The sequence below is a fragment of the Tiliqua scincoides genome, chromosome 7, assembly GCF_035046505.1.
Source record: "Tiliqua scincoides isolate rTilSci1 chromosome 7, rTilSci1.hap2, whole genome shotgun sequence".
Taxonomy (NCBI): Eukaryota; Metazoa; Chordata; class Lepidosauria; order Squamata; family Scincidae; genus Tiliqua; species Tiliqua scincoides.
In genome coordinates, this window is record NC_089827.1 from 42,117,976 (window position 1) to 42,131,910 (window position 13,935).

The following is a 13,935-nucleotide window of genomic DNA, read 5'->3' on the forward strand; positions in this document are numbered from 1 at the left end:
TTTTTTAAATGAATTTTTTAGAAAGGTGCATCCCAATAGATAGATGAAAACAGAGACAAATATGCTAATGGCACAGTCCTGTACATGTCTACGTGGAACTTCTATTAAACTCAATGAGACTTTTTCCAAGAAAGTGTTAATAGGACTGCAGCCTAAATGAATACCAGGTTTTTACTGGTAGTGGCTCATGAAGTGGTTCACTGTGTGCAAGGCTGAAACTATGTGTTACATGGCCACCTCATGTACTGAAGCATCAGCTGCTGTATGTCCTCTGTAATATTGTGTTGGGAGAGTGTGGTTTGTGGAGGAGAAGCAGCATGTGGGAGGAAAGTGCTTGCCCATCTGCCATTTTTCCCACAACTGTTCTCCACATTCGGGGTTCCAAACGTGATCCCATCAATTAAAAAGTTGTTTGTTCTTCATGAGAGAGTTCAGCTCTGGGGATTTCATATTCTGCTCCACCACATGATGGAATCTTTTCAAAACCTCCTAGGAAAACAGAGAGGCTGTTCTCTGTTCTAGCCTTAGATACTGGCTGTTCTAGCCTTAGATACTGATAGCTCATCTTTTGCTTTTATTGTAATATAAACACATTTTTCCTTCCTCACAGAACATTGACCCTGAACCACAGCACTTATCCCTGACAACACTCTTTGGAAAGCAAGAAAAACCTAGCACATACCAAGATACCTCAGAGCAGTTACAGAAACAGCACCAAGAAAACTTCCCTCTGAGGCAGGGAGTTGTGCGCTCTTTGTCCTATGAGGAACCCAGCAGACATTCACCCACTGCAGAGAAGCAGCTTTGCCCAGCCATTCAAAAACTTATGGTGCGCGGGGCAGAGCTTCACCCAGTCTCTGAGCTTCCTGAAAACCGCCTCTGTGAAAATGGCAGCATCCATTCTGTGGGTGAAGTGTTCACCGGACTCATCCAGCCTGTGACTTCTCACAGCCTTAGGACATCTTATCCAGTCCAGGATGCAACCGATACTCGAAGCCTCTTGCACCAGTTACAAGGCCCGTCAGGACAACTGGCAAAAATGCAGCCTGGTGATGCAGGACCAACAAGTTCAGCCACATCAGTCTTCAGCAGGACTCCTGCTGTCTCCTCAGTAGCCCAGGTAAAGAGTATGGCACAGCCGCCCCTGACGTATTTCAATGGCTCCCTCCCAGGCCAGACTCTGGGGCCTGCAGCCCTTGGTAAAGAACCACCCAAACTTCCTGGGCAGCCACTTCCTATCTCTGGAAGCCAGTCCAGCAATTCTGGAGTAATTTCACCACAAGAGCTATTAAAAAAACTTCAGATTGTGCAACAGGAGCAACAGTTGCATGTTACCAGCCGGCCAACCTTGGCAGCAAAGTTTCCTGCAGTTACTCAGAGCACCACTGCTCTGAAACCTTTGGATTCCTGGATCGACAAGGCTTCAAACACAGAAAAGCAACCCCCTCTTTTCCAGGTAAAGCAATAGTAATCTTGATAAAACCTAGAATCCAAACATCAATTGTTCTTCGAGCTTTCAAAGCCACATTTTGCTTTTTGGTGCTGGGGGCAATAATCATTGTCCAGCCTAGTGAGGTGGAAACCTTCCCATCCCTTTCCTTCCCCCAACCTTACCTCAAAAATCATAGGGGAGAAAAAACTCCTGTGGGTTTTATTTGAGTGTTTAAAAGGAAAATTTGAAAACCCCTTATGGTTTTTGTGCAAGCTCCCCTCACCAGGAAACACCTCATACCTCTGTGAAGCAGGATGGAGGTCCCTAGTTGTAAGGAGAGGTCCCAAGCACATGCCTCTGCTCATTCCTTCCCCTTTCACAAAGATGAGCTTTTTTTTTCTGGTGATGGAGGGTGGGAGTGGGGTGAACTGGCAGGACAGGACTAATCATGGCAGGGGTGGTGGTCGAACATTTTGAGTTGGTCCCAGACTCAAAAGCTTCATTAGCTTTGTCTGTATGGAATACAGTTTCTTTTCCCATTGACTGTCAGGAATGGATTTCTTAAGAATAGGGTTATGAAAGCATCTCAGATATTCTTGCATAGTTTGCCAGCTGAAGCCACACAAATCTCATTAAAGGTCTCCTCTGAAATTAACAACTCACCCTTCTCACTCACCGCACGTTAATGTTTAAATCCATCTTTACTTTTTCTCATTTGAAAAAGATGGATTTGTGCAGCTGCGAGGGCCTGGCTTTTGGCTCCTTCTTTTCACACAGTCTGCTGATTCCCCAGCCCTCACTCACAGACTGCAGTCAAACACACTATTAAATAAAACTGGAAATAGAGCTTGCTTTTAAGCTCTATAATTTGAAATAATAGGAAGTGTGAAAACACAAGAGATGTCAAAACATTGGCCCTGCATTTGAGGAATAAAATAAGTTGATATTTATGACGTTTGCACTAAAATGAGATAGGTAGTTTGTTCTCTCCTGAAACAACCATTTCGGAGAGAATTTGATAACCATGTTCTGATGTGAAATTTTAATCTTCTCACAGGCCATGCACCCTTACTTAAGAATAACACCCATTCTCATAATCGTATGTTGAAGCATGCAGTCACAGCCACTGTTGACAATCCTATCCAATTTTTCAGTGCAGGTGCTGCTGTGCCAATGGGGTATGCACTGCTTCCTGTATAGTGGAGTTAGTTACAGAGGCCTCTTCAAGGTACGGGAACATTTGTTCCCTTACCTTGGGGCTGCATTGCAGCTGCACTGGTGCTGGAAAGTAGGATAGGATTGGGCCCTCTGTCCTTTGCCCTGCTAAGTTCATTTACTTCCTAGTAATTTGTATGAAATGTGATAAAGGAGCTTCTGAGAGAGACCTCTGCTTTTATTTGTATTGTCATAGCTCAACTTTCAACCACTTGGTCAAGAAGAGGCTCAGCTCCCACTGAATTCTAGCCCTTCACTTCCTTGCATGAATACATACCTAATCTATACCAAATGATGTGGTCAACACATCAGTTGCTCCACCAAACGAACTAGATGCCACAATTCCTCACAATTCCTGGTAATTATAATTTCTCAAGGATCCCAATCCCTTTAAAAAGACTTAGGAATGCTGGGATGTGACATGCTGGGTCTTGGTGTTCACGGTGCTATTGTTTATGAATGCTCATGCTGCAGTAGTGGAGGGGATTATGTGTTGAGCCCATATTTTTGGCTTCAGAAGTCCAAAACAGAAAAGTTCATGCTTTTACTCCTCAATTCCAGTGTTGGCTACATCACTTGGGCCCATTATGCAGAAAGACCCAAATCTATAAAGACTTCAGCATGAGCAATACTCTTATTGTTTACTGCAGTACTGTGTTATCTGCCAGCTAAAGACTTGTTTGTTACCCTAGCCAAGTACAAACATTTCAGTCAAATATTCTTGGCACCATCTCACTTGCAGATGCTAAGGCAAACCAAATCTAAGCAGATCCTGACAATAACTGCACTCTTGAAGTCTGTTCCCTATAATTGTTTATCTTTTGGTGTTGCATCTGCTCCCACTATCTTTCAAAATACAATGGAACAAATTTTACAAGGTCTGCAGATGTAGCCTGCTATAGAGAACATCTTGCATATTGAGGAAAGAACTGAACAAACATATATTTAAAGAACTCATCACAAGTCCCTTCAGTAAGTGAAACCTGCAGTTTGTTCTTCCTCAGCAACAGGCATAGCATGTTACGGCCTTGTTTCAAATTGGCTTGTGATCCATCTCCATCTGGCTTATGACCTGCTATTTGTAGTGTGAGGCTTAATGGGGAGGAAACACTTGTTACCAAAGCAATTAGCAAAAGCAGAATCCAGTTGTACTTCAACCTACCCCCAAAACAGACAGGTCTGGTCAGGTCTGAGCTGAGCTGGTCACAGACAATCAAAGAATGAACCCTGTCTCAGATCAGCAATCCCCAGTGAAAATATGTAACAAAAATGTTAGGAGTACATCTTTCAGTGTAGGAAAATGCCTCTACTGCTTCAGGCAGGCAACTGCAAGGGAGTCAGAGAAGGGGAATAGAAATGAAAGTGAGAGAAGCAGAAGAAATTCTCAAGGCCATTTTAAAACTGGAAAGCAAGAAATTCTTGTTTTGATTCCTTTTTTCTAAAAGGAAATCCCCAGCTAACCAACACTCCTCAGTATTTATGGCTGGAGACCGATTCTGAAGGTGTCCCTGAAAACTATGCCTCAGGTCAGGGGAACTGGAAACACTCCTGGTTACACAAGCAACAGCAGAAGGGACCCTTTGGATCCATACCTTTGTCTAAAAACCAAGAATTCCCAATCTTCAGGTCAAGCAATTTCTGAAGTGGGTGAGGGCAAAACCAGGCAGGAACCTAGGAATTCTGCCATCCCTATTCTCACCACCTGCCTTTTCCTCTCCGTCCACCTCACCTATCTGAACTGAAGAAGAGGGGGAGCAGTGAGAAGGAGACTCTCTGCTCTCCCCTTCTCTCCACACTTCCTGCCCTATGTGGAACAGGACAGGTGGGGGAAGGAAGAGGGTGGTGGAGGCAGCAGTAGTGGGAATGGTGGAGGAGATGGCGATAGCAAGTGGTCAGATGCCAGCTCCTGCGCGGGTGCACTTGCTCACAGGGGCACCATGTTTGGGGGCCTGGCATACAGCATGGCATTAGATACCTCCTAAAACTCTGCTGTCTGTAAAACTGCTTACTAACTGTTTGCAGCTCAAGTTATTTTAAAATATTTCTTTTCATGACTGAGACACTCTCCTAAGATAATTAATATGTCATTTTTATTTCTTTGGGAGCTTCACTGAAATAACATTTAGAAATCTCCATCTTGGAGCCTCTCCAGCCTCTCAGACTGCATACCAGCCATGCTTTCTTTTAATACGGAGCATGTCCACTGTCAAGATCAGCTGTGTATATGTGGCATTACATTCGGGTCTTCCCAACCTGTAGAGACTGTAGCCTTGGATCTTTCTGGCCGTAGTATAATAGGCAGCCTGCTTTCCAAAAAGGGCTGCAAGGGTTTATCTACAGCAGTGGTTATCAAACTTTTAGCACCAGGACCCACTTTTCAGAATGAGAATCTGTCAGAACCCACCAGAAGTGATGTCATGACCATAAGTGCATAGAGCCATCTTTCCTAAGATCTGTTTGAAAGAAAGTAACATGTAGCTCATGTTACATCAAAGCTATACTACTGAGTAATAGGTTATGCAGCTGTGCATTTAGTAGTTTCTTGGTGTATGGATTATTTTTCCCCATTTGGGGGAAAGGGAGCATTGGCTTCAATGAGTGAACACCATTTACAACATCCTGCCCTCTTGGGGTCCTCAGAGTGCAAAGGAGCTTGCGGAGGAGTGCTCCCTCTCCTCTTTAGCCTAGCCTACCATCAGCTTTTATATATATTGCCATCACTTCACTTCTTACCACCAGGACAAGAAAAGGCTCAGCTCCCTCTGGGCCTTTACCCACTTGCCTGAATACACTCGTATGTTTGATTTATAACCAAATGATGTGGTCCTTCAGGAGCGCTCTTTCTCCTTAGCAATGACAAAAGGCAGTCCTTGCCATCTCTCCACCACCATCTTCTCAGGAGCTGTCCAGTATTCTGGCCTGCAGAAGGCTTGCCCCCCTTTTTGGGTGGTGCATCAAATCAGAAGTGATGATATGATCCCAGAGTCAGAGTTTTGTTGGTGCAAAGGAGGTTTTCTGCTTTCTTAGGCTGAACACCAGCTCTAGTGGGGCTGAATTTAACTTATATCAAGGCGGCAAATGGTATCCCACACCTATATCTTAGTACTAAGCTAATCTAATGCTACATAAAATGTCTTTGAATATGTCTGGTTCATTTCAGGAATTAAATGTAATGTACAATTCTTTGTAAGCAGGTCATCTCACCACAACGAATTCCTGCTACTGTAATTCCATCACTACTGATGTCCCCAATGGTGTTTAGTCAATCAGCCCCAGTACCACCCAAACCAACTGAGAGTGGATGGCTACCAGTTGTGAAACAAGAAACTGTTCCAAGTTCTGCTAACCTTCTCATGTCTATTCAGAACCCAGAACCATCTGTCCCAAACAACAATCCACTGACAAAGCTGCAGTTACAAGAAACTCTACTACATCTGATCCAGGTAAAACATCCTGAAAATTTCTTGCCTACCTTCATCCTCCCTTGATTATTGTTTATATTTGTATACTTGAGTGATAAATTCTGGGCATAGATTCAAAGTGAAGTGCCACCAGTTTGCATATTCCAGAACTGTGTAGATTATTCACAATCTAGTGTTTTGTTACAGAGGGTACTTCTTCCTTTTTATGGAGGGTACTTCCTCACAGCTGACTGTGAGCTAGCTGTATATTGGAAAAGTAGTTGCTCTTTGACCATGTTGTAGTTGTACCATTGGAAATGTGTGGGGTGCTGTATCCTAAAACACTCCAAAAGTATTGGCCACAACTTCTCTGTCAGTAACCAGGTACCAGACCTGTCCTCTATAATACTCCTGTGAATACTCAATCATGTGGAATTGCTGGTTTATCCTAAAGTGCAGTTCATGTTGCCATCCATATGAAACAGCAGTGACAGGAAATCCTGCATACAGATACCATTGACTGAAATAGCATCTTTATCTGTTTTTATCTTGCCTTTCCTCCAAGATTCTCAGGATGGCATTTCAGTCTTGCCAAAACCATATGAGGTAGACTGGGATGAGTGTGACACGTAGCCATCAGCTAGCTTCATAAATGAGCAGGGACAAGCTGGGGGCTCCAGATTTAAAAACTGATGCTAGGCTCCCTGCACTAAATAGAACTCAAGATCCAGTGAATAAGATCACAGATTAAAAAGTTCAAAACGTATAGAATCTTGTTTTTCTTGGGTCTCTCTAGCCTTTACTTATTTACAGCACAATCCAATACATATCAACTCATATCTAATCCCCACTGAGTTCAATGAGACAGACAGCCTTATCCTAACTAGTGCTGTTGCAGCAGAGCCACATGGCCTCTGTTTTATCCAGCACTAGTGGGGAGCAGGCTGAAGGTCTCCTCGGGGTAAGCAGATATTTTTCCCCTTACTGCAAATAATGCCCCAGCTTTCCCTATGGGGCTACTCAGATCTCTGCCAGTAATTTAGGTGGCTAAAAAAGTCCAAGTGGCCTGGTATAACACTGAGATGGGATGGGAGTTAGAATACAGTGGAGGAGTCCTCCATCGATTCCACCTCCTCCCAGACCTGATCGTCCTCTGTTCCACCCTCCCTAGCCCCAAAATGCCCTTTCTTCAACTCTGAACCAGTCTCCCACTGCCCCTCCTCTGCCCTGTGCAAATCTTACCTCTGCCAGCATCTGGCAGGATGCATCATTGGCAGGGAAGTGCAAGCTGCTCCATGAGCGCTGTTTACTCGCCAAGTGTCGTGATGTGCCTTATGGCACATTTGCAACACCTTCCACTGGCACAAGGACAGCTACGCCTGTGAAGCTTCAAGTTAGCATTCTGCTGTGAGTCCTAGGTATGTGTGAGTAGGATTACAGTCTTATTAAATTGATATCCCCCACTTCAAAGCAGATTAAGAACTTCTCGTGGTGGCTTGAATATACAAGTAAGACAATTAAAACAGAAACGCAAACATATTAATAAATTATTGTTTGTTTTTTTCCAGAATGATGACAACTTCCTAAGCATCATCTATGACGCCTACCTTGCCAATATGAGAAAAGCAGCCATGAAAAGGCCTATGTGAAATATAATTTTTAATTACATGTATATGATATCTTGAACATGCCCTTTTAAACATCCCATTAAATGACTGGTCTTAGACCTTCTGCATATCTTCAGATGATGTTCATTGGGAAGTATGTGCTGTACTAAGAAATGAAAGGGTGGGAACTGATTGTGCCTTCTGGGGGGAGGGGCGTTATGGTGTAAAGATGAATTTAAACTCCCTTATAATGTTTTCTTCCATAGGCTATATGCCAACTTGAGTAAAAGTTGACTTTCTCTATTTGGTTCTCTCATACTTTTTTTGTTTGTTTGTTTGTTTTTTTAAGGGGAATGTAACCCAAATGGATATCAATTGCTGGAATTTCCAGTTATCTTGTTGGCATTTCTCAGCTCTGTTTTACCAAGATTGCTGACCACCAGATGGCAGAGTAGGACTGTTCTTTTGAAACTTGAAGCTGTTGTGAGGTTTGGCTGGATATAGAAGATAGATTTTCAAAGAACTGAAAAAGACTCAAGGAAGCCATTAACTCCTGTAGTATGGATATTTGTCTCATTATCATCTCTGTACACAGGTGTACACAGGTGTTGCAAGTTCTCCAAAAACCTTCAAAACTTGCTTAACCAGAAATGACAGTAAGGCAAAAGAAATAAATACACCATGGGCAATGATGCTTCCGTCATACCACCTTCAGTGGTAAATAATATTTTCTCCAACCTTTGCAAAGAATTACATTTCTTATGCTATATTTTTCATTTTACAGTTTTCAGAGTGTGACCTAACTCCAGTTACTGCCATGTCTGAAATGTTCAAGTGGGTTCAAAGGGTTAGATTGAAAGACTTGTGCATATCAAGAATCAGAGAAGACTTGAACATCTGTTTTTCACTTGGAATTAAATGTGTGTGTGGGTTCTTCTCCAGCTATGTTTTGTGGGAGCACCCTTGATATTTAAATTATGCGGAAGGAGAGGCAGTCTAGAAGAGGCCCACAAGAAGTAAATCCCACTAAATAGCGCCCACTGACTTAAGATTCCATTGATCTCTGGAGCGTGTTCACAATGTGCAACGAAGTCCCAAGTTATCTGCAATCTGATAAATGTGAAAGATGTACGATTTTTCTCTTTTAAAAAAGAATTTCTTTTATAAATAAATATTTTTCTATTCTGTGACCAGAATATTCATAGCAAACAGCTAATGACAAAATTATAATCTTTAGAAGATACTGTCCTTTTGTTCTAGCTGTTTTTGCCTTTAATGTAGTTATAGACTGGCATCAGGCCATGATAATTCTATATGCTTCTAGGGGACAGCTGCATCATTTTAAGAATTCTGTTAAAAGTAGCAAAAAAAATGACTGTTTTTCATTTTCAGTATGCTGTTCACTGAGCAGATGGACAATGGTTTCAATGACCCATTTGTAAAGAAAATAAAATGGATTACACGGATTGCACTTTGGTTTAATCTTATTATCACAGGGACTGAAGATTCAGGGCTTGGATGGATGCTTTTTAAGTTTTTTGGTTCTCAGATTTGAATTTAAACTGCCACAAACACATAAGATTGAGGTGGAACACTGCACAAGGTGCTCTTGACAAGGCTGTTTAGAATTGCACAAGAAGCAGGAACTGAAAGTATAGCAGTTTTAGTGTTGATTTGTCAAATAGAACTATGTGCCTGTTTTGTCATGACAGATTATCCATCTAAGAAGAATTCTGACAATCCATTTCCTTGCTAGAGAAAGAATTATGTTAAGGGTAGTGTTCTGTTCTGAGAACAACCCTTAGACTTTCTCTGAGCCTGTCTTTAGGCACAGCGGATGATACCCACTGCTAAAATGAAAGGAGAAGAACATAATGTAGTAATACCCCACTTTGCTGTATATTCTGTATGCACCAATCTCTAGTTTATATGTTGCATTTCTCAATGTCTTTCTTTTGCAAGTTAAAAACTTCAGCCAAAGATTTAGTTGTTAGTTCCAATCAACATGTAACATTCAGCCCTTCTTCTACCTCATCCCTCTGCACCCCATTTCCCCCTTTCTTAAAAGTCACTTCACCCACCTGTGTACTACATATAAACCGGACTATGATCTTCTGCAAGAATTATACAGGCACTTTATACAAGGAACAGTGGTTGTCCTTCAAAGAATCTCAACCTTTGTTTTGTAAATAAGGATGTTTGTAGTCCATATGGCTTCAAAGATTGAACAGTTTGAGCAATGCCTCCTGAAATCGAAGACGCATAGGCAGGGCCTCCAAGAAGAATTTTATCAGGGGGTACAAAATTTCTTTTGGGCCCCTAGGCAAGGGGGGGTGGAACAGAGCAGGGGAGGGTGGTGACGGGTGAGCAAAATAGGGGTAGGGAGGGGCAAAGCAGGGTGAAGGGAGGGGAGAGACAGCTGGAAAAATATTTGGAGCCCAGGTCTACCCACCCATGTGGCATCAGTAGTGTCCCCAGCATCCCCAGTCGTGGTAATGTCCCCAGCATCCATCATCCCATACCGGCAACAAGTCTGAGTAGATAAGAAAATGTCAGATCCCAGGAATTTTATGGGCCCTCTCCTTTGGCTCCTGGGCCCCCCTTTTGGCCCTGGGCCCAGGTACAAATTACCCCCTTTACCCTCCTCTCCTAGGCCCTGCGCATAGGAGGGGGATATGCATAGACTTTCCAGTGGTCAGGAGGTGGAGCTTTGGTGTCATATATACCTCTTTGACCTTTGCCATTATGCAAGGTGTCTTTTATAATGTCTGAAAGAGGATCAAACATAATGCATAGCAATTGTGCCTGCTAGAATAGATCATAGAGAGAAATAGGAACATCTTCTTTTCTGTTGTTACAAAACCGGAAAATTAACACAGTTAGACACAGTTTAAAAAATTTGTATTCTGACCTCAGTTTTCAGATGTTAATATTCAGTCCAGAAGAGAACCCAAAATAATAAAATACAATCCATACAGGAGAGAACTTTACAAAGGGACAAAATTATAAGAATCTATGAAAGCAGGCTCTCAGGGTCGCAAAAAAAAGAGAGGACCAGCTGCATCTGCAGAGTCAGGGGGTTCCACAGTAATGGTGCCACTACTGAAAAGATGCTGTCACTAGATGACACCAGCCAAAACTTTGACTTCGACAGAACTCCTAAGAGAGCCTCCCTGAATGATCTTATAGGACAGGCAGATTCCCATGGGTGAAGGTACCCATTAGATCCTTGGCCCGAGCCCATTTAGGTCTTTAAAGGCTATAATCTGCCCTTTGAATTGTGCCTGGAAACAGACTGGCAGCCAGCATAACAAAAAACAGAGGTGTAGCACAATCATAAATCTTTGCGCTGTGTAAGTGCTGGCTGTTGCATTCTGTACTGAGTTAATGCAGGATTACTAAAAAAAAAAAGAGCGAGAGAGAAGGAAAAGGCAACAACAACCCTCAATGAACATAACATTTTGCAGCATAATTGAACTTGACATGGGCCAACACAGTAGTTGGGCTTTTCCCTTCCATATGGGAGGGACCATTATTTCACTGTACCATGTTGTCTGGAATACAGTACTTCATCAGAAGCAAGAAAGAAAACCTGCTGGAAAAATACTTTGGGTTTGAAAAGGAAACTGCATTGCTAATAGAGAAAGGAAGATATGAAGAAAAGTGTGTAATTTTCTAGCAGACATCAGCCTTGCCAGGTACCAAGCTCTGAATTGGTAGTCCATCTTCGTGCCATTTTTCAGAGCTGTAGCTAGCAGTTTCTGAATCTTGAGCAAAACAGAATAATAATAAATATGAATAAGTGCTCAAAAAATACCACGTAGCAGTTTTTCAGTCATCTTTGCAGCAAACTCTGTAAGACAGTCCAGTGTTATCTGCATAGACAGTGCATGGTTGAGGATCAGTGAGACTGGGACTCAAAGAACCATGCATCTACATCATTTCTCTTTCTCTGCCTTTCATGCCTTTACTTATACCTAATCAGGTCATTGCCTGTACTACCTGGCAGCAACTATCCAGAGTTTTAGAAAGGGACTTTCTGCTAAGCTACAGCTCCATTTCCTCTGGGGAGCCTCTTGGTTGTGATGGGTGTACGCTGCTTTGGGAGCCTATCTTGGCTGAAAAGCAGAGTATAAGTTAAATGAATAAAACTATGTCTGTGTCTCTATTACCAGCAACAAATTTGTTTGTAACATGTTCAGAAATACATGTGTCATTTGAGTCTAAATGTGACTATATGAGAATTGATTTAATGAACTTTGGTTTGTTTGTAATAAGATACTTTTCTTCTACAGTTTTGCCTTGGCATCCACAGGGGTTCCGCTCCCAGAATCCCCATGGATGCCAAACCCGTGGATAATCAGATCCATGGGTCTTGGCACATAAACGCTCTGGACGCGTCTGAATGGCGTTCTAAAGGCCGGGAAGGCCAGCTGTGGCCTCCCTGACCCTCAGAACGACTTCTAAGCATCTGGGAGGCCTTCGAATGTCACTTATGCGACCTTGGAGCAGCTGACAAGCTGAAGCCGAGCAATTCCATCTGCTCTGAGCGTGGGAGGATGGAGGCCAGAATGTGAAGCCAGATCGGAATGAAACACCTTGAATGTAGTTGTTCTTGAAAGAAAGAACCTTCTTTGAAATTGTAAAAATCCCTATTTAATAGGGATTTAATAAAGCCTGCCTATGTAAACCGCCTTGAATAAAGTCTTGAATAAAGAACAAGAAAGGCGGTATATAAATACCTGTTATTATTATTATTATTATTCTGGTTTTTTTGGCAAAGTTGGAAGTGGTCTTTAAACAAGACCTTAGAAGGCCTTCAGAGGGCTGGGGAGGCCTTTAAAGGTCTTTAAACGTCACTTCTGGTTTTGCTCCCTAAGGCCATAGAGTGTGTGTGTGTGTGTGTGTGTGTGTGTGTGTGTGTGTGTGTATTTGAACAGGTATTTGAATGATATCTTCTGAATCTAACACCATCTTCGTCACTATACCCACCACCTTGTTTATTCCTGTCAGATAAATCCATCCTCATATTTTTAGAACTGTGAAATCTGGTGGTATAGAATGAGTCTAATTTCAGATTATATGATTTGTTGCTTGAGGTGAGAGGGATGATTCAGGAATGCTTATTCACTTAATATCTCAGTCTCAGCACAACATTAATCTTCCTTTCATGCTAATTTGTCACATGTCCTACAAAACTCTGCATGCATCAGATTGAAGATGGAATTTCAATGCAGTGAAGAATTAAAACATGATCTCTGGTTTTAACCCCACTTTTGCCAGCATTTACAATTAAAACATAGCAGTAAACTTTTTCCAGACTGCCATTTTCTAACCTGGTTTTAAGGCTTTGAATGACACTTGCTTTATTCTGATTGAGGCTATATAGGGCCATCACTCCATTTCTCCTTCTGAGCATATTGATGCTGGGCTCTGGTGGAGGAGGCCAGGATTCAGATAGTAGCTTTCCCTTGGACTTGCTTGATTGCTTCTAACCTCCATTTTTGAGCTATAATGAGCTATAAGTGCTATGAAAACCAATAGTTACAGAGCAGATTGCAGCTATAACACTATACGTGTAGATAATTAAGGAAATTTTGGCTCAACTGAACAGTCCATCAGTAAGCAACCAATCCTACAGCTGCCAGAAGGCAAGGGAGAGACAGTGACTGGGGGCCCAGTCCTATCCAACTTTCCAGCACTGATGCAGCAGCAGTGCAGCTCCAAGACAAGGGAACAAATGTTCCCATCCCTTGAGGAGGCTTCTGTGACTGCCTCCCCACCAGAGGATGCAGTGCATGCCCCCTTGGCACAGCTGCACTGGCACTGGAAAATTGGATAGGATCAGGCCTTGGGTCTACTATGACAACCTGCCACATGGTCCCTTCCTGTGGGACCATTCATGCAAGAACACATGAATCCTTTTGCTTTGAGGTGATGAGGAATGATGAGGATATTTGCACAATACTCTCCCTGCCCATATATAATACATATACTCTATGCTCAGTAGGCATGTCTTATGCCTAACGCATACATAAAGCCAGTGGTGAAGCTTCTGTAGCCATAATTTCCAGTGCCATGCCCCCCTCCCCAGCATTCCATCTCTATGTACTCTTGCCTGTTTGCCTGGTAAAAGAGTGATTGTTGGCAGGCTCTGGATGCTGCCAGGAGAATTGAACCTCTGTCTGCAGGGATCCTTGAAGTGTGTAGATGTCAGTTGTTGCCTTCAGTGGCCTACCCCAGCATGGGCGCTATGGTGCCTTTGCTGCTTTCTGGTTGT

General features: G+C 42.7%; 1 protein-coding gene across 2 annotated transcripts in view; it reads left to right on the top strand.

Moving 5' to 3' along the window:
• DCP1B (decapping mRNA 1B) overlaps positions 1-9,112 on the top strand; it is a 49,317-nt gene extending 40,205 nt beyond the window's left edge. Inside the window, exons 7-9 of one of the 2 annotated variants that reach the window (XM_066634599.1) lie at positions 611-1,456; positions 5,842-6,090; positions 7,617-9,112. In XM_066634599.1, the coding sequence (XP_066490696.1) occupies positions 611-1,456; positions 5,842-6,090; positions 7,617-7,697 (1,176 nt within the window). In that variant the 3' untranslated portion in view covers positions 7,698-9,112. Of the gene's footprint in view, positions 1-610; positions 1,457-5,838; positions 6,091-7,616 lie in introns of both variants that reach the window. The other variant, XM_066634600.1, reaches the window with a different exon arrangement.
• The last annotated feature ends 4,823 nt before the right edge of the window (positions 9,113-13,935 follow it).